This window comes from Rana temporaria, chromosome 2 (genome assembly GCF_905171775.1).
Source record: "Rana temporaria chromosome 2, aRanTem1.1, whole genome shotgun sequence".
Classification (NCBI taxonomy): domain Eukaryota; kingdom Metazoa; phylum Chordata; class Amphibia; order Anura; family Ranidae; genus Rana; species Rana temporaria.
In genome coordinates this window covers 269,371,933-269,393,593 of record NC_053490.1, presented here as the reverse complement: position 1 = coordinate 269,393,593, position 21,661 = coordinate 269,371,933, and the positions used below count along the sequence as shown (strand labels likewise).

At 40.9% G+C, this 21,661-nt stretch overlaps 1 protein-coding gene across 1 annotated transcript in view; it reads left to right on the top strand.

The window, feature by feature from the left end:
• The window catches only part of LOC120928273, a 52,023-nt gene extending 35,895 nt beyond the window's left edge, over positions 1–16,128 (top strand). Inside the window, exons 5-8 of the mRNA XM_040339373.1 lie at positions 7,358–7,498; positions 11,761–11,922; positions 15,442–15,557; positions 16,008–16,128. Of these exons, the coding sequence (XP_040195307.1) occupies positions 7,358–7,498; positions 11,761–11,922; positions 15,442–15,557; positions 16,008–16,128 (540 nt within the window). The remainder of the gene's footprint in view (positions 1–7,357; positions 7,499–11,760; positions 11,923–15,441; positions 15,558–16,007) is intronic.
• The last annotated feature ends 5,533 nt before the right edge of the window (positions 16,129–21,661 follow it).

Genomic DNA, 21,661 nt, shown 5'->3' with positions numbered 1-21,661 from the left:
GACATTTGAATGAAACCTTACCGAATAAACCAAGGTTTATTTATAGAAGCACCCCAAACTTTGGTGATCAGGTGGTAAGGAAATTCTTGGACCCACCTGGCCAACAAACTTTGAAAATCGATTTAAACGTTTTTTCTCGTGCAGAAAATGCATATGTTGTCAGACAGTAATGCCGCATACACACGATCACTTTTTGTGATGAAAAAAAATGTCATTTTTTATCATGAAAAAAAAAGAAATTTTTCCAACTTCATCATTTAAACATCATGTTGCCCACACACCATCGTTTTTGAAAAATGATGAACAAAGTGACGGCACTCTAAAGGGGAAGTTCTTTTTGCCTTGAGGCTGCTTTTAGCTGGTTACTTGTTAGTAAAAGACGATTTGTGCTTTTTTGTCTGTTACAGCGTGATGAATGTGCTTACTCCATTATGAATGGTAGTTTTACCTCCCGTCTCAAAACTTGCTTCTGGGCATGTGCGGGTTTAAAACGTAATTTTTGCCCACACACGATCATTTTTTATGACACAAAAAATGACATTTTAAAAAATGACATAAAAAATTGAATCATGTTCGAATTTTTTTTTGTCATTTTTCAGAAGACATAAAATGACATTTTGCCCACACACGATCATTTTAAATGACATTTTTAAAAATGTCATTTTATTTCATCACAAAAAGTGATAGTGTGTACAGGGCATAAGTGTGAGCAACAGGTGCATGGTCAGTATTACGAATGTACATACCATACGAGAGAGAGCGCCCCCTCCTGAACCGTACCTGGCCACATGCTCTTAACGTGGGGAGGATGTCCCCATGTTGATGGGGACAAGGGCCTCATCCCCACAACCCTTGCCTGGTGGTTGTGGGACCTGCTGGCAGGGGGCTTATCGCAATCTGGAAGCCCCATTTAATAAAGGGGACCCCCAGATGCCACCCCCTATGTGAATTAGTAGCGGGGTACATTGTACCCCTACCATTTCACCCAAAAAAGTGAGAAAAAAGGAAAAAAACAGACACACAAAGTTGGGACAAGTCCTTTAACCTCTTGACCACCGAGGACGTCCTCGGCTTTGTGCGGTGATAGGCATCATTCAGCTACAGGCATCATTCAGATATCACCGTCTTCAGCCGCCGATTCTCTGCACCATAAGAATGATCAAAGCGGCGGTTCCGCCGCTTGATCGTTCTTATAGGCAGCGGGAGGGGACGTCCCTCCCCTCCCGCCGCCATCCGGTGCTTCTCCGGGCTCACCCGTGCCATCGGGGGCCCGGAGAGCGAATCGGCCGGCGCTCGCTGCAGAACCATAGAGATGACAGTCACAGTCATCTCTATGACCGTCGAAGGACCGGGCACGACGTTATGACGTCACGCCCGGTACCCGGAAATAAACAAAGCCGCAATCGCGGCTGTCGACATGTGATCGGTGATTTTTTTCACCGATTTCATGCTTGTAAGCCTGGAGGAGAGATGTGGGGTCTTATTGACCCCACATCTCTCCATAAAGAGGACCTGTCACACTGATAAAAGTGATAAAAAATTTTTTTTTTTAAAAGTGTAAAAATAAAAAAATTACGTAAAAAATAAATAAAAAAAATTCAAAACGCCTCTGTCCCTGTTATCTCGCACGCAGAAGCGAACACACATGCAGGTCCCGCCCACATATGTAAACGCTGGTCAAACCCCACATGTGAGGTATCGTTGCATGTGCAACAATTCTAGCACTAGACCTCCTCTGAAACTCGAAAATAGTAACCTGTAAAAAATATTAAAGCGTCACCTATGGAGATTTTAAAAGTACCGAAGTTTGGCGCCATTCCATGAATGTGCGCAATTTTAAAGCGTGACATGTTAGGTATCTATTTACTCGGCGTAACATCATCTTTCACATTATACAAAATTGGGCTAACTTTACTGTTTTGTTATTTTTTAATTCATGAAACCGTTTTTTTGAGGCGTTTGAAAAATTATTGCGCAAATACCGTGCAAGAAAAAAAGTTGCAATGACCGCCATTTTATTCCCTAGGGTGTCTGCTAAAAAAACATATAATGTTTGGGGGTTCTGATTAATTTTCTAGCAAATAAATTGTGATTTTTACATGAAGGAGAGAAGTGCCAAAATTAGCCCGGTGGTAAAGTGGTTAATAAAAAAAAAAATTCCAGCTCTGTAATCCTTCTACGAGTCCGACCTGCCACTACGAATGATACTGCCTCCAGAGGCTCCCAGCTGAATGACATGCGACCCGTCTGACAGCTGTTTTATTACCGAGGGTGGGGCCACCTGTGACGTGAACAGATGACCCCGTCCCCTCTGATGCAATGGCAATGGAATTTATTTTCTTATTAAAGGACTTGTCCCAACTTTGTGTGTGTGTTTTTTTCCTCACTTTTTTGGGTGAAATGATAGGGGTACAATGTACCCTGTTAACAATTTACATGGGGGGGCCAGCATCTGGGGGTCCCCTTTGTTAAAGGGGGCTTCCATATTCCAATAAGCCCCCCGCCCGCAGACCCCCACAACCACCGGGCAAGGGTTGTGGGGGTGAGGCCCTTGTCCCCATCAACATGGGGACATCCTCCCCATGTTGAGGGCATATGGCCTGATACAGTTCAGGAGGGGGGGCGCTCTCTCATCCCCCCCTCTTTTCCTGCTTTCCCAGGTTGCGTGCTGGCATAAGGGACTGGTCTGGATTTTTGGGGGAACCCCACGCTATTTTTTTTTATTTTGGCACGGGGTTCCTCTTATTATCCATACCAGACCTGAAGGGCCTGGTAATAAAATTTGGGGGGACCCCCATGCATTTTTTTTTGGTTTGGGGTTCCCCTTAATATTCATACCAGACCCAAAGGGCCTGGTAATGGACTGGGTGGGAACCCATGTCGTTTTTTTCAATGACTTTTATCTGTATTGCCAGGATCCGACAATTCATTACAGCCGCAAGTAGTTTTAAATTACTTTTTTTCCTTTAGAAATGTAATTTTGTGCAGGGACTGTTATAAACACGGGAAACATGTGCTACTTTACAGGCATACTATAGACACTCCCAGGTTTGAAATTTAAAGGAATATTTCACTTTTATTGTTTCACTTTAACCACTTCAATACAGGGCTTTTATACACACCTCAATACCGGGCCTATTTTGGCACTTCTCTCCTACATGTACAAATCATCATTCTTTTGCTAGAAAATTACGCAGAACCCCCAAACATTATATATGATTTTTAGCAGACACCCTAGGGAATAAAATGGCAGTCATTGCAATGTTTTATCTTGCACGGTATTTGCGCAATAATTTTTCAAACGCCTTTTTTTTGGAAAAAAGTTGTTTCATGAATTAAAAAAATAACAAAACAGTAAAGTTAGGCCAATTTTTTTGGAAAATATGAAAGATTATGTTACACCGAGTAAATAGATACCTAACATGTCACGCTTTAAAATTGCGCACACTCATGGAATGGCGCCAAACTTCGGTACTTAAAAATCTCCATAGGCAACGCTTTGAAATTTGTTATAGGTTACCAGTTTAGATTTACAGAGGAGATCTAGTGCTAGAATTGTTGCTGGCACTCTAACGCACGCGGCGATACCTCACATATGTGGTTTAAACTGCGTTTACATATGTTGGTGGGACTTACATGTGCGTTTGCTTCTGTGCGTGAGCTACCGGGGACAGGGGCGTTTTAATATTTTTTTTTTACTTTTTTTTTTTTTACACTTTTTTTATAATATTTTTTTTATCAGTTTTATTCCTATTACAAGGAATGTAAACATCCCTTGTAATAGGAAATGTGTGTGACAGGTCCTCTTTATGGAGAGATGCAGGGTCAATAAGACCCCACATCTCTCCTCCAGGCTGGAAAGCAAAGAAAGCAACAATGCGATTTTTTTTTAAATAATATTGTTAACAATATATCTGTTCCTCTGTTAAACAGTTACATATTTTTAAATGCCCTGAATCTCCATTGTAACACTTATTAAAATGTCACTGCTAAAAAACACTTATTTTTAATAGCCTTGTCGTGACCAACAAGAATTATATCAGGGCAGTTAACACTTTCAACAAAAAAAGTAAGGCAATCTTTTCCATAAAAAAATGGGAAAAAAAGGTCTTTACATTCTCTCAGGAGTTCAACTTGAATAACATGAATATTGAATTTGTAAATAAAGTTTGTTATATATCCAGGAATACTAAGCAACTTTACCAATGTAACCTGTAATGTACAGATTGCAAAGTGCTAGGTCTCCAGCTGTTGCATGAGTGCACTACATGATGCAAATTTGCATTTCTGGCAGTGATCACATCGGGGTTGATTTAAAGGGGTTGTAAAGGTACAATTTTTTTTCCCTAAATAGCTTCCTTTGCCTTAGTGCAGTCCTCCTTCACTTACCTCATCCTTCCATTTTGCTTTTAAATGTTTCCTATTTCTTCTGAGAAATCCTCACTTCCTGTTCTTCTGTCTATAACTCCACACAGTAATGCAAGGCTTTCTCCCTGGTGTGGTGTGTCGTGTTCATCCCCTCCCTTGGACTACAGGAGAGTCAGGACGCCCACTAACACACCTTCTTTCTCTATCTGCAACGTAGAGAGAGTCCTGACTCTCCTGTGAACTTTTTGAAGTGATCACTGTCAGACGGTTTAGCCTCTGTTTCAGCCTGTCATGTCCTACAGATAATGCTGTGTCACTTTTCTCCTAAGTAGGAGGTATACAGCTTGAAGGAGGAACTTGAAAGTTCAAAGGGAAGTGTCTGCCAGGGAGGACAGTGCACCTTATGGACTTTCACAAGCTGTATAAGGAGACATTACCTAGTATACCTTCCACTTCCCCCTTCAATGAAGGATTGTGGAATGGCCTGACCCGGCCTTTATTAGGAGACTTCCCTTTGAACTTTCAAGTTCCTCCTGCAAACTATATACCTCCTACTTAGGAGGAAATTTACACAGCATTATCCATAGGACTTGACAGGCTGAAACAGAGGCTAAACCAGACCTCCAATCACGCCACCCACTGACAGTGATTACTTCAATCTTGCCTGATTATCTGTGTACCTGAGGGCTGCACCATTCACCTCATACCGAACTTAAATTCTCATATACAAATACCCCTGATGTAAGGACTTTGAACCTGAAACACGTTGGGTACCGAAGAGTTTTCTCGGACATTGGAGAGCAATCATCAGACATATATATCAATAATCTATTGCAAGATTATTTTTTTTTGTGGTTTGTCAATTGTTTATGTATTTTAGCAATCATCACTATGTGATTGATGGTATTTATCTTTAATTTTCTAAATAAATAAAACAATTGTATATATCCACAGTGTTGTTTAAAGTCCCTTATAGGGGCTGCTTCTATTTTTCATGTTTATTAGGGATGTGGCAACTCACTATTATGTCCTTCTATGGTGAAAACATCTGTCTAATAAAATCAGTCAGAATGTTCACTTTGCAAGGGAATTTCCACTTTGCAAGGGAATGTTTCTTTAGCTTAGTAAATGAGGTGAAGCTCTGCTGACCATCATTCAATTATACACAGATAGAACCAGTACTTCTATAATTGCCAACATGCAAGACTCTTGTAGTAATTTTAGACTCTCTTCTGACTATTTGGCCCAGTATGAGTAAAGCCCTGTACACACGATCGGAATTTCAGATGGAAAAGTCAGACAAACTTTTTCCATTGGAAATTCCGACCGTGTGTATGCCCCATCGGAAATTCTGATGAATTCCATCGGAGTTTAGATAGAGAACAAGTTCTCTTTTACTCCGATGGAATCTCGTCGGAATTCCGATGTGATTTTGGTCGGACAAAGGTCTGATCGTGTGTACGGGGGCTTTAGGGTCAAATAAAGCTCATATGTTCCAAAGCAAACGTAAGCAATTTCTTTAGATGAAATGGCCACAGACCGACACCTCTAAAATATTAAGGACAGTAAACTAGCCCTTTTTTTTTGAAAGTTTGGAGAACCCTGGTCTAGATCTATTTGCCAAAAACCTCATACACATGTTTGTTTAAATCTATTTTATATGGGGAAGCTTTATCTACTGAAATAAGTAGTAGTAGTATGCTCAGATGGCTAGAGTTTTGTGAATACCTTTTTTTCTAATGAATCTCCTGCATATCTTGCAAACGCCTGATCCTGGACATGTTCATTTTTTTAACAGCCTGAGGGGCTGAAAATCTAAGAAAAAAGGAATGTGTAGGTAATGTGTGGTACCTGCATTTATAATGTGAGGTTGCCTTTCACATTTGGTTCACACTAGGGCGACATGACTTCCAGCGCGACTTTCAGAGGTGACTCCGACACGACTTGAGCATGAACCACAGGGCGATCTGGGGCGATTTACAACACGACTCGAAGTCGTCTCCAGGACAGGAGACTTTCCAGTGGCCAATCAAACAACAATCGGCTCTAGGGGAGGGAGGGGGAGGGAGAGGTTTGCCTGAGAAATGTATGTTATCTTCCTGAAAAGTCGCTTCAGTTAAGACAGTGATCAGACTTGGATCAGACTTGGAGACGACTTCCATTGAAATCAATGGGTACAAATCGCCTACAAGTCGGATTGAAGTAGTACAGGAACCTCTTCTGAAGTCGGAGCGACTCGAGTCGTGTGTATTAACACCGCTCCCATTCACTTGCATTGTTTTTCTCGATAGCGCGACTTGGGACGACTTGAGGCGACTTCAAGTCAGATCCCAAGTCGCCCCAGTGTGAACCGGCTCTGATGGCATGAGTACATTGTAGCAAGAAAATGAACCACAAAGACATTCAGTCAAACAGGTTACTGTATACAGGATGGAAGCATTTGTTGTTTTACTCTTTCTCTGCATTTACAGTGCAGAGAAAGTCAAGCTGGTTGTAAACAGACCAATGCTTGCATACTGGTATGTCTGTAATGACAACTTTCAAAGCACAGGAAAAAAATACCTTTTGTGTTCTCACTTTGGATGTCTCTTGTCACTAATTACTGATATATTGCATATAGTGATCCCCTAAAATAGTGATGTTTTTTTGTATTGTATAACATTTTAGCTGTGTACTGGTTTCAATTTCTGTATATAGGTTATTTATTTAAAATTGTTCATTCTCTCTATATACATACAGTATTTGTACTATAGAACAGCTTCTTAAAATAAAATATGGAATATCAAACTGACCACTTTTTTATAAATAAATTGAATAATATAATAAATAACATATTAAACATACAATTGAATAATAGTAACAATTTAATTTTCAAACAGATATTTTTGATTTTGTATATATCAGTAACAGTGACAGTAAATTGTTTCATTCTGACACAGACAGCTGTTTTTGATATCCAATAATTAGATTGTTAAATTTCTTATTACAGGATTTTTTGGCAGACTTAATAGCTCATGAAAGGGAAGAAGCTATGAAACGTTATGCAGCTGGACACAAACTGGACAACAAAGACAATCAAGGAGAGCTTTTGGCAAATCCAGTCCTCATACTCAGAAAATGGATGGGTGAGGTAAGCACAACAAAGGTCAAGTTAAAGTGTCAGTGTTACAATGTTCTGCTTCTGTATCTTACTTTTCACTTTTTCTAAACTTTTAATAGACAGCTGACATATACATTTTAAACATGTACTGTAAATGATCTAACTTTTACTCTCCCCTTGCATAGTAAAGTTTAACTACAGGCATTTTATATCATTTTGGATAGAGTAAGGGAGAGGTAAAGCCCACATCATTTTTTTTATGCCATCTGTGTCCCATTGAGGAGATTTTTCTTTACTTCCTGTCTCATAGCCAAATCAGGAAGTGAGAGGAAATTCCTCCAAAGTGATGGAGTACTGGTGTGTCACTAGGCTTACCAGAACCAGTAACCTTAACCCGATAGAACACCTTCAGAATGAATTAGAGCGTAGACTGCGAGCCAGGCCTTCTCTCCAACATCAGTGCCTGACCTCACAAATGTGCTTCTGAATAAATGGTCATGCATTCTCATAGACACACTCCTAAACCTTGTGGACAGCCTTTCCAGAAGAGTTGAAGCTACAAAGAGTAGGCCAACTCAATATTGAACCCTACGGACTAAGACTGGGATGCCATGTTCATGTAAAGATATATATTGTGTATATGTACAGTATTTGTTTTTACACGTAATGAGAAATTAGTATATATAAACTATTAATATTAATAATACTGATTTACTTGTAAATCACTAACCATTTAAAATGTGTAATTCAACACTCAAGAGACTGATGTTTAATTTATCCATGTCCAAAAGACCATGTGATGGGTTCAGTGCAAAGTAGCAACTTATACCTTTTGCCATGTTGAGTTTCATGAGTAACATAATTACTCTCCTCAGTGTGCCCAAGGGTAACACAGGTCTTTCATGATCTCAACAACCCTGACCCCTTAACAGGTTATACTTACTGATCTAGGGAGCTCATTCTAGATATGGATTTAGGTTTGGAGATCCAGCCAGCAGCAAAATGTATGGTGTGGGTCAATGCTGCCCCTGGAAGCATTGTCACCCTTGGCCATGGCCTAGGTTGGCTATGGAGAAATCTGTTATGCCCTGTACACACGATTGGACCTTTGTCTGACCAAATTCACATCGTAATTTCGACAGAATTCCATCGGAGGAAAAGAGAACATGTTCTCTATGTAAACTTCGATGGAATTCATCGGAATTTCCGATGGAATTACTCTGATAGGGCATACACACAGTCAGAATTTCCAATGGAAAAAGTCAGTCTGACTTTTTCCATCAGAAATTCCGACTGTGTCTACGGGGCTTTACTGTTAATATATTATCAACTTCCTGATTCCTCATGGGTTATCCAACAGATTAATGTAATACATATAGACAAACTAGACAACTATCGTGAAAAGCAAACTTATAGCCAGGGCTGTCTTTTCCATTGGCCACGCTGGGCAGTTGCCCAGGGGCCCCACTTGCCTGGGGAGCCCCATCAGCTGCCCAGCGACCCCAGTAAAAAATGGTGGAGAGCGGCAGGTCAGAACTGTAGAACTGTATCATGTCTACAGTCTCTGAGGAAGAGTCTGGAGAGGAGTCAAGAGTGGGAGCGATGCCGAGATGGGGGTCACGGGAGAAGTCAGACATGAGGAGACTGTAGGATAAAACCAGAGCAGCCAAGCTGGAGCCATCTGACTGAGCCTTGCATGTTGCACCTGAGAGGAGGTCAGTGATGTAAGCAGTGGCGTCACTAGGGTTGGTGTCACCTGGTGCGGTAAAATATGGTGTCACCCCCCCCCCAATAACATTTTTCAAATATTTTTTACCCTACTGTTTGCTCTCTGTTCTCCTTTCTTCCCCTTTTCTCTCTCTCCCTATCCATCTTTCTTGTTCGTTCTATCCCTTCTTCTTTCTCTCCATTTTTCTTTGTCCCTTCCCCCCACCTCTCTTTCTCCAGGACCGGAATTCACATCTCAGGAGCCTATAGGCCAGGGGCGTACCTAGAGCATTTGGCACCCGGGGCGGATCCAATATCTGGCACCCCCCCCCACGTTAAAATGTAAAAACACCCCACTGTGCCCTCTGCATCCTTCAATATCTTTTTGTTACTACTGTGTACCCCTCTCCACAACTGCACCTCTGGACCACTTTACATTGCACAGCACCCTGCATCACTGGACCCCTTTACATTAAACAGCCCCCTGCATCACTGGACCCCTTTACATTACACAGCCCCCTGCACCTCTTTACATTACACAGCCCCCTGCATCACTGGACCCCTTTAAAATTACACAGTACCCTGCATCACTGGACCCCTTTAAAATTACACAGCACCCTGCATCACTGGACCCCTTTACATCTCACAGCCCCCTTCACCTCTGGACCCTTTTACATTACACAGCACCCTGCACCTCTGGGCCCCTTTACATTACACAGCACCCTGCACCTCTTTACATTACACAGCCCCTGCACCACTGGACCCCTTTACATCACATAGCCCCCTGCACCTCTGGACCCCTTTACATTACACAGCACCCTGCACCTCTGGACCCCTTTACATTACACAGTACCCTGCATCACTGGACCCCTTTACATTACACAGCACCCTGCATCACTGGACCCCTTTACATCTCATAGCACCCTGCATCTCTGCACCCTTTTACATTGCACAGCACCCGGCATCACTGCACCCCTTTTACATTACACAGCCGCCTGCACCTCTGCACCCCTTTACATCACATAGGCCCCTGCACCTCTGGACCCTTTTACACTACACAGCCCTCTGTACCCCTTTACATTACACAGCACCCTGCATCACTGCACCCCTTTTACATTACACAGCCACCTGCACCTCTGGACCCCTGCATGTTACACAGACCCCCCTTCAGTGCAGACACCCCCTCAGTGCAGACACCCCCCCTCAGTTCAACCCCCCCCTCAGTGCAAACCCCCCTCAGTGCAACCCCCCAGTGAAAACACCCCCCCCCTTAGTACAACCCCCCCTCAGTGCAAACCCCCCTTAGTGAAAACCCCCTCAGTGCAAACACCCCCTTAGTACATCCCCCCACCCCTTCAGTAAAATCCCCCCAGGTGCAAACACCCCCCCTCCCCATTCAGTACCTCAGATCATCGCAGGCAGCGCCACGGCACATGGACAGAAGGTCCCCTCGGCCCCTCCCCCTCTGTACACACAAACAGAGAGGAGGGGGCTGTGCCTGTGTGCCGACTGCCGACCACCGCTAACAGCCCGTGGCTGTGAGAGGAGGGGATGGATGGTGCTGCGGTGTCACCCCGCAACCCCCCCTCCTCTTGACCCGCGGCGCTCGGCGCTGCAGTCGCGGGGGGGATGGTGTCACCCCTCTAGTGGGTGTCACCCGGGGCAGCCCGCACCCCCCGCACCCCCCTAGCAACGCCTCTGGATGTAAGGAGGGAGTGAATACAAAAATAGTGACCCCCCCTTACCTTAGTGTATTTACTCTACGGAAGGTGGTCTCTGGTCACCAGAGTGCCCCACACATCAGAGTTCCTGGTGTTCCCCTTTACATCAGAGTCTGCAGGATTCCTCCTTACAATGCAAGAAGGAACTCGGTCTGAGGACCCTGATGTAAGTGGGAACTCTGATGTAAAGAGAATGCAGTGAACTCTGATATAAGGTGGTCTCTTGTCACCAGAGCCCCCCCTCCACATCAGAGTTCCCCCTTAGATCATGATCTGCAGCGTTCCCCTTTACATAAGAGTTCCCTTTCACTGTAAGGGGGAATCCTGCAGACTCTGATGTAAGAGGAAACTCTGAGCAGGCTGGGTTATAGTAACCTGATCTTCATGCTAATAGCACTAGTTATATGTTTATAGTTTAAATACTGACATTTGCATTGTTTGGCATTGAAAACTGTAATTTTAGGTACTTTTTTGCAGTGCCAGTAAAAAAATGCCAGTAAATTTCATGATTTTTGTCAGTAAATTCTCATGCTTAATTGTGTAGACAGGGCCCCAGTGTACTCTATTGCCCGGGGGGCCTATAATGCTCCTAAGATGACACTGCTTATAGCACAAATGAAACAGCATAATTTTGTTTGTAGACTGCACCAAATGTAAATAGGTATGATGATTGTTTGATGGTCAAAAATTGGTTTATTTAGTGCATGGGGTTTTACAGGCTATAGAAAAACACAAGTCTTCTGCCTCTACTATCCCTGTTTTTGTATTATGTATTTTACTAAATTGTATAATATTGTAATACCAAATAAACATAAATAATTTAAAGTTGCTATGTAACAAGGCTACACCGTAACTTAATTTCAGGGTTTTGTAAATTTCCTGGATCTACCAGCAGTGTTGCTTATTTGGGATCAGCTATTCATGCAGGACTGGAATCGGAAAGTGATGGAAGACTTCTGCCTAGCATTACTTATGTTACTGAGAGACTCAATCTTGACTGCTAACAATTATCCTGCAATCAGACAGGTAAATCACTGTAGTGTCACAAGATTGTTTATAGCTGCAATGTGCAATAATTTAAATAAAGAACAACTACACTTCAGACATTTCTTAACGAGTCAGTTTTGCTTAATACTGTTATATTGTGTTTATAATGAATACTTTGTGGATTTAATATATTAAAGTAGTTACTGTACTATTTGTGTATAAAGTTGCAAAGTATACAAAGTATACATAGTACTCAACTGTTGACTGTGATAGTACTTAACTGTTGAATGTGAAATAAGTCCTACGTGAAAAATTCCTACATGAAAGTGGTTATTGATTTTCTTTACAGCAGGTTCACAGCTTTATCTGGCCCACACAGCATGGTGTAGTTATCCATCCCATTGCGCACCAGTGCTGTGATATCGAACAGAGAGACCATTTTCAGCCCTTTAAGATCTGAATGGGAATTGCTCCTTGCGTTCCAGCTTCAGTTTATTTCTAGACTACGTACATGTCTGTTAATTTTCAATTATCCCCTTACATGATGGAGAAAACTCATGACTATGAACTAGTAATAGAAATGAACTGAACATTAGACATGTGCACAACAAAAAAAAAATCGTTTTTTTTTGTTTCATTTCGTCTCGTTCCGTAGATTCGTAAAGATTTGTAATTTCGTAAGACGCAAGTTTTCCTATTCGGACCCGTTCGTATTTCGTAAGATGCAAGTTTTCCTATTCGGACCCGTTCGTATTTTCGTAACAGTTTTATTTTCGTTTATACGGAATGATTCGTAATTCTGTCTAATTTATTTTAGTTGATTCAAAATTCGTAATTTTGTTAGATAATAATTTTAGTTTAATGGATTCGTCATTTTGGACTTGCGTAAATACATTGTGGCGCGGTCATTCGCAATCTCATATTTTAGTTTAATTTTCAACACGTGGCTAATCCATATTAAGATAGACTTTCTCTTATGCCCCGTACACACGGTCTGACTTTTTGCCAACAAACTTCAAAATTCGAGTTTTCCGAAAATTCCGACCTGCCAACTCCCTTCGGACAAAAATCCACGGAAAAGTTTGTTTGAAGTCCGATCGTGTGTGCGAGGCTTTACACTGTCCAATGTGGCTCAGCACAAAAGAGATAAGCTGATTGGCTAAGATATTAAGTAAGATACATCACTCACTAACTACACTGCCAAGTGCCCATTCTAAACAAATTTACGAACAGACAAAGAAACGGATTTACAAAACACACAAATGAAAATACGAACATACAAATGAAAATACGAATATACGAAATTACGAACAGACAAGGGATTTAAAATACGGAATGCAAATCGTTCATTATAGATGTCATTTTCGTTCTTTTGCTGTTTCGGTGTTTCTTATTTTAGTAAGATTGTCCAATCGTACGTTCGTATTTTCGCTTGTTCGTTATTTTGCTTATTCGTAATTCCGTAATTTTCTTATTTTAGTACTTTTAGCTATTCGGATGTTCGAATTGATCAGAATGTACGAATACTAACAAATTCATACGAAAATACATTTGTTACGAACGGGAACGCACATGTCTACCGAACATCCCCTATTCTGCCCTGAACTGTATACTCCATTGAAGTGTATGGGAGCTGAACATGAGAAATCAAAAGTGCCCATTTTGAAGGCTTGTATGCAAGTAATTGGCCATAAAAGGTGTATAGGGGTCGGGGGACTGCCCTGGGGGACATGTATCAATGCAATTTTTTTAAACTATCATTTTTAAAGGAGCATTGATTTTAATGATGTCTAAAGTGCAACAATAAAAATGAAAAAAATAAAAAACTTTAAATGTAGTGCCTGGGGGTCCCCTTAGTTTGCCTATAAAGTGGCACATCTTTACCATGTATAGAACATGCTGCAGCAAAAATGAAATTTCTTAAGAAATAAAATGAGTCAAATCACATTTAAATGACTCACGGCTGCAATTGCTGGCACCCGGCTATGTAAAAAAAATAAAGAAACAAATGGCGTGGGGTCCCCCCAAAATCCATACCAGATCCTTATCCGACCATGCAGCCTGGCAGATAAGGAAAGGGGCTACAAGCGTGCGCCCCCCCTCATGAACCATACTAGGCCACATGCCCTCAACATGGGGGGGTGCTTTGGGGCGGGGGGCTCTGTTGATGGGGATAAGGATCTCTTCCCCACAACCCTGGACTGTGGTTGTGGTGGTCTGCGAGAGGGGGCCTTATCGAAATCTGGAAACCCCACTTTAAAAAGGGGGCCCCCAGATCCTGCCACCCCATGTGAAGTAGTACCCATTTACCCAAATAAATTCAAAAAGTAATAAAAACACAGACAACTTTTGACAATTTCTTTATTAAAAAAAAAAACGCTATCCCCGATATAGATCTAGCATCAATCACGATGCCCACCGCACCACCAGAACCCAAAAAGAAAAAAAACGCAAAAAAAAGGTTGGAACATTTTTATTTTTTTCAGTGTGGCGGGCGCCGTGATTGATGATAGATCTACATCGGGGGACACAGTTTTTTTTTGGTGAATGGGTAGGATTCACATGGGGGTGGGTGGGATCTTGGGGCCCCCTTCTTAAAGGGAACTTCCAGATTCTGTTATGCCCACTGATCGTAGACCCCCACAACCACAGCCCAGGGTTGCCTTGTCCCCATCACATGCCCCCATGTTTAGGGCATATGGCCTGATATGGTTCAGGAGGGGGGCACTCGCTCATTCCCCCCTTTCCTGATCTGCCAGGCCGCATGGTCGGATAAGGGTCTGGTATGGATTTTGGGGGGGCCCCGACATTGTTTTTTTTACTATTTTGTTTAACGGCAGTTATTTATTGTTTTCTTCAGCTGTCAGCGAGGAAGCCCGTTGACAGCTGATGAATTATTGGTGCGGCCCCGCTTTCCGACCTCGCTCCTTAACAACCAGATTTTACTACGCCCTGATTGGTCAAAGTCGTGTCCAATCAGGGTGCAGAATGCACTGTGCAGCACATTGCAGGGCATTCAGCGGGACAAACACCTGCCAAACACCCTGCAAATTCTAGTGTTCTCTGGACAAGACGAATAGCCGAATTTTGGCCCGAACTTATGCTCAGGCCAATCGCCCAACCTTAATGGGTAATGACACAGGAAAACCCATACAACCTTAGATGGCCTTTAAAACCAAACATTCCTTATATTGTATAATTCATGGAGGCCCACTCAACATTAGCTTAGGATTTCCCCATGTCGGGACAGCTTCAGAACCTTAGCTGCCAATTTTGTACCCATGCTTTGTTTACAACAGTGGTTCTCAACTCTGTCCTCAAGTACCCCCAACAGGCCATGTGTTGGGAATTTCTCCTAGATAAAATGGCTTTCCAAAATACTAAGCCATTGACACCTGTGCAAGATAAAGAAAAACCTGCAAACATGGCCTTTTGGGGGTACTTGAGGACAGGGTTGAGAACTACTGGTTTACAACACACTCCTACTTTTTGTAACTAGTTTACATATTGCAAGTCTTGGAATACAGAATTTTTTCAACATGTTTAATTCTTTTATAGGTATTGTTGAATGATGGATATCACTTATTTACAGCTGACATACAGCGAGCTTGGGTCCACTTACAACAAGGAGGACTGCTTGTAGATATTCCTAGAATGAATCGATTAAATATTAGGTAATAAAAAATATATATGTGTATGTAATTACAGGACACAGGATCTTAGTCTAGGACTATGGGTTATGCAGCTACCTTTGGGTCTTTACACACTTGCAAACAAAGCTGTAGGGACAGCCCTCACATAATCCTTCCCACTCCCAGCAAGCCTCAGTGTCCTTAGGTGTATGAATGTCTTCTTTCTGCTCTGAGAGAAGAAAAATAACTTTTTCTTAGTTTTTTTTTTCTATGCTACTTTATGTTCTTGGCTGCCTATAACCACACAGTGGCTTCCTTTTAGCAGCTTTCTGAATTGGTTGACTCCTTGACTGCGACCTGGGAGACCTTACACACAGAGAAATAAGTGCATATTTTAAGACAAAGAGCTTGAAAGAGGCAAAAGAACGGAAAAAAAGTGAAAAAAAAGGGAGGAGGATTTTTTCTGTATTAACTAGAACCCCCCACATGCAGACCTCTGAGGTATGGACTTCAGTATCACCTCCCAGGGTCCCAAGTGACCAAAGAGAAGAAGGCCAACGTGAGCAGTCTACAACTCTCAGTGGATATAATCATAGCTATGTGGCAAAGGTGAATGAATACCTTAAGTGATCCCATACAGTCCAAGCAATTTTGAAGGAATCATGTTTATCAGTGTCCCAGGAGATCATTCTTTCTATGTGTCTGATAGAGTCCATCTCGCAAGCCCAGTCCATCATAGATGGGGCATTTGATTTATGCCAGTATTTGGCATTGATAGTATGTGTAGAGGTTAAAAAATGTCTAAGTAAACCTTTTTTCAATTTGTTTCTATGACCCAGGTAACATAGATAACAGAGTAATCTGAGGAGTATTCTGGATTTATTCACCTACCAGTTTTAAATATATTGTTAGTATCTTATCCCAGAAGGGAAGGATCAGAGGGCATGTGCTCCAAATATGGGCCATGTTACCGGGAGCTTGATAGCATCTCCAGCATGTGTCTGGGAAGAGTTGATATTATGTAGAACTATTGTAGAATGGTACCGTCCAGAGATGATTTTATAATTGTGATCCTGTACCTTGGAGGACACAGAGGTCTTCTGTGTGAATGTAAATATCTTACCCCAGTCCATTGTGTCAACAGAGATGTTCAGTTCCTTCTTCCACTTAGGTTTGAAGCCAGAGTTTTGGGAAAATGATTTTCTCACTAAAAGTTGGTATGAGTTTTCAGGCCTATTAGTTAGAAGAATAAGGGATTCAAAAATCTTTGTGGGTCTAGTAAGTGTATCTAGGGATCGAGTGGTTTTGCATCCCAACATCCTCCATGTTTTAGGATTAGATGGGATAGGATAGGATGAAAGCAATACAGGGTCAAAATACTGTATTGGCCATTATAGTAAAGTAGTTCTGATTGACCACTATATGAGACCAATTAAAGATAAATGGTCACAACAGAAGAACACAAATATAATGGTGCTAAAGGCATTAGTTAGCACCGCATGCTATCTCTCCTGTTGCCAGCTTTCCAGAAGTGTTATTGGTTGCATCTGTATAGTGAGTGACCTGACTCCTGATTGGGGTTGGTTTGCCCGGGTATATGCAATGAACTAGTTGCTATTTTGTAAGTGAAATGTATGTTTATTTTATTGATAGAGTGTTTTATGTGCATGATCCTGTGTATTCTGTTTTGTCATACACTTATGTACTGTGTATGTCTGTGTTTGTCTGTTGTTGTGATACATTACATATATTGTTCTTTAAATATTAGTTATTAGAAGTAATTACATTTGTAATTCCACCTGGAATATTACTTATTGCACTGTGCATTGAATGTGGAAAAAATAAATTATTAAAACTAACTAATTAGTATTTTTAATGTGCAGGCAAGTCAGTGAACTGTCTCCAAGGCTCCAAGGTATGTGATGTCTGATACAAATACAGAAACAAAATGTTTCCTTATTTTCTACCACAGTAAATTATAAAAATGATAGACACAAACATTCTTTGTGATGTATTGATACTGACATTCCCAAATTATGCTTAGTGCTCTTTTCAATATTTCATATAAAAGGATTTATTCATTTCTTGAATTGTCATTATGTTTTTTTCTATTTGTATGATTTCCAGCATCTTGTGGTATTATTATAATGTATAAAGGCTAGTAACATTTAAAGGGTTTGCAATATCAAACCATCTACGTATATCATGGGTCTTCAAACTAGTTCAGGAACTACAATTCCGATCATGCCTAGTCATGTCTGTGAATGCCAGTGTGTTACAATGCCTCATGGGATGTGTAGTTCTACAACAGCTGGAGGGCTATAGTTTGAGGATCCCTGAGATATGTACTTTATCTTTAATATGTTGGTGGTCACTAAACATAAATGAAAGCCCTAGCTATTACATTTTCAATATTTCTATCTGTTATGCAGATAAAAAGGGTTCAGGAGATCTCAGACATATCTTGCCTTTTGGTATAAAAGATATTGTGTTAAAGGTATCACCAAAGGAAAGCATCAACAAATCTTCACGTGTAAGTAACCTAAAATTGTAATAGTAGGAAATACATCTAAATGGTTTCTTAATTTACAGTTTCCAAAAATTATAACCATTTTCTCTTCATGTATGATTCCTTCAACAGACTTGGTTAAAAAATGTTGATCCTACTTCTGTGAGCCTAACGGTTTCTGTGTATTATGGTATTACCAAGTTATGTTCAAAGACAAGTTTTTTGAAGCCAATTGTGCTTGAAAATGGAAAAAAGAAAAATACCAAAAAAGAAGCACAATTTTTTATTTTTCAACTTAATGGTAAGTTATCCTAATTTTAAATAAAATTGATGTAGATGCCATATTTATCACTAATTCAGGGACAATGCAAAAAAAAAAAAAAAGATGTCCTCATGGAGCACTTTGTAAAATAAAAGCATACTGAGAGATTTATAAAGTTGCTTACAGCCCAGGAACATGAGGAACTTACAACACATGCAGGGTTGAAATGTAAGCTAATTCCATAAAAGCTTAGCCAGGAAAAGAAAGCTGCACACCGATTGTCATCAACAGGTTCAGTAAGTTTATTCAGCCATACATTCCATGCAGCAAGTCCCAACTGAAGGTTGCCCCTGTGACCCATTTCAATCGCATTGGTTTAATTATAGGGATTAAAAAAAAAAACCTTTCACCCTCCATAGTGATCCCAAAAAAAAAACTCCATCTCTGGATAATATGTACTATATATTTGAATATAAGCTCTATGGTGTGGTTGGTGGCACTTGTATCACGATATAAATGAGTTTGAGGAAAAAACCTGCACACAGTATTTTTTTTATGTATACACAATAGCAGACTTCCATCTATATATTATCCAGTAGAGAAGACCAGCTTTTAGTAGACTTTTCTCACTTGGGACCAGTGCTGTGGATTGGAAAGACTAAGTCCATCTTGCAGTTAAATATTAGCATTTTTTTTCTAGGGAGCCTGCAGAGCATTGCCCCTGTGATCAGGTTTTGGGAAGGCAGTTACTTGAGAGCATAAAGATCAATGAACTACAAGGACGTTCACAAGTGCCCTTGTGGTTAATTGTGAATGAGAACTGCAAGCCGTCAGCCACAATAGCTGATAGTACTTGTAGTCTATTTATTCACAGCAAACTGACATGGCTTGTGTGAGTGGGTGGGGGGAGGATCAGGAGAGAATGTGCATATGCTGGCATGTGTTACATGTTCCACCTAAAAAACTGAACATGTACCATGTTCCAAAGGTGAACATAACCTCTTATAGTGGCCAGGGAAGAGCAGCAGTACATGGACTTACCTTTTAACCTTAGTAGTAGTACTGTGTTTCACCGAAAATAAGACCTGGTCTTATATTAATTCTGGCTACAAAAAAACACACTAGGGCTTATTTTCAGGGGATGTCTTATTTATTTATGGTATGTACAAAAAAGTTTCTCCCCCTGTCAGCTCTGGAGTCAGCATTGTGAAATTCTGTAATCCCAAAAATAAACCTTTGTTTAAAGACCTTATAAAATGATGTAATCCGTTCTGTAAAAAGATGATATCATGTGCAGTGTGTCTCCTTGTGTAACATTATTGTGGAAGATACCTTAATTACAGTGCCGCTTGCCGCTCATGTGACCCGCTGGAGCTCTTCTTCCCTACTCCAAATACTGCAGAGGGAGGGGCCAAGATCCCCAATGACGTCAGCCCCACTCTGAGTACTGCAGTGGGTAGGAGCTTAATAAAGTTTTATTGAAAAAAAAACAGCTGACATCAGTCGGGAGGAGAGGAGAAGAGCTCCGGTGGGTCACGTGAGCGACCAGCAGTGCTGTAAATAAGGTATTTTCCACAATAAAGTTACAAAAGGGAGACACACTGCACATTATATTATCCTTTTTACAGAACGGATTACATGTTTTTACAAGGACTTTAACTAGGGCTTATTTTTGGGGTAGGGCTTATATTGCAGCCATCCCAGAAACTCACGCTAGGTCTTATTTTCGGGGTAGGGCTTATTTTCGGAGAAACAGGGTAGCAAGATTAATAACCATTAATTACCATGATAACATAATTGTATTGCTTCTGCACACAATTACTCGAATGCCGCGTACACGGTCATAATTTGCGACTAGAAAAGTTCGATGTGAGCTTTTGGTCAGAAAATTCAGACCGTATGTAGGCCCCATCAGACTTTTTCTGTTGGAATTTCTGACAGGAAAAATTCGAGAGCTGGTTCTCAAATTTTCCTACGGGAAAAGTTCTTGTCAGAAATTCCGACCATCTGTGTGCTATTCCGACGCGCAAAAAAACACGCATGCTCGGAATCAAGTTGACACATGCTCAGAAGCTATGAACTTCATTTTTCTTGGCTTGTCGTAGTGTTGTATCTCACCGCGTTCTTGACGGTCGGAATTTTGTGTGACCGTGTGTATGCAACACAAGTTTGAGACAAAATTCAGTCGGCAAAAAAAAAATGTTTTTCTTTTTGAAATTGTCGTGTGTACGCGGCATAACACTTTAATGTAAACTCTGTATTTTTTATAGAACTAAAGACCTCAGCTGGATTATCAGGTTTTGCTGAGAAGACACTCCTCCACAGGGTTAATTTCAGAGAAGCTCTGAAGGCAATAAATCTACACTACTAGATAGCTAAAGATCGCTAAATAAATCCTATAAATTCTTCCAAATTCACATATAATGCCTGGGAGGTCTGTGACTAGGGACGATCCCGATGAGTTCTGTACTGCAGACTTTGCTTTAACAGCCTTCCCAATGGAGTCTCCTTCTATTCCCAGGCAGATACATGGGATGCTACTTAACAATTAAAAATTGTGATTAGAATGTGTTGATGCAGTATGTACCCTACTGAACTTTGTAAGGTGTGAATTTTGATGTTATGTCCTCTTTAGTGTTTTCACTGCCAAGGACATATGATGTGTTGAAAGCATTAAAACAAGCTCACGGCTGTTTGTTTCAACCCTTTCACTGTGATTTTTCATATCCATGCTAACATACAGATTTTAAAACATTAAAAGCATTAATAACCCCAAAACGTTTTATATTTCTGAAAGTAGAATAGACCCGTAGAATAAAATGATGGTAGTTGAAAATTTAAATTTTTTAAGGCATATGATAATATCACAACCTTATTTAAAATTTAAATTTTCTGTAAAAGAAAGCACTGAAACTTTTGTATTGCACATGCAATAAAACCATTCAGATTTTCTATAAAACATGAAAGATTGAGTAAATAGATACCAAATATGTCAAGACAGACATAGCACTACCCCGGAAGGAGCCACTAATTAAAATTGGTCATCTGTTTCTAACACACAAAGGGCCAGATTCACAAAAGGGATACGACGGCGTATCTGCTGATACGCCGTCGTATCCCTGTTTCTATCTATGCGACTGATTCATAGAATCAGTTACGCATAGATATCCCTAAGATCCGACAGGTGTAATAGTTTTACACTGTCGGATCTTAGGATGCAGTACCGCAAATTAGCAGTTACGGCGATCCACAAAACTTTTTCCCGTCGTTACGTCGCCGCAAGTGTTAGTTTGCCGTCGCAAAGATAGGGCACCTTTTACAAAGTGTAAAATTACTACACCATGTAAAAGTATACCCGTCTTTCCCGCGTCGCTT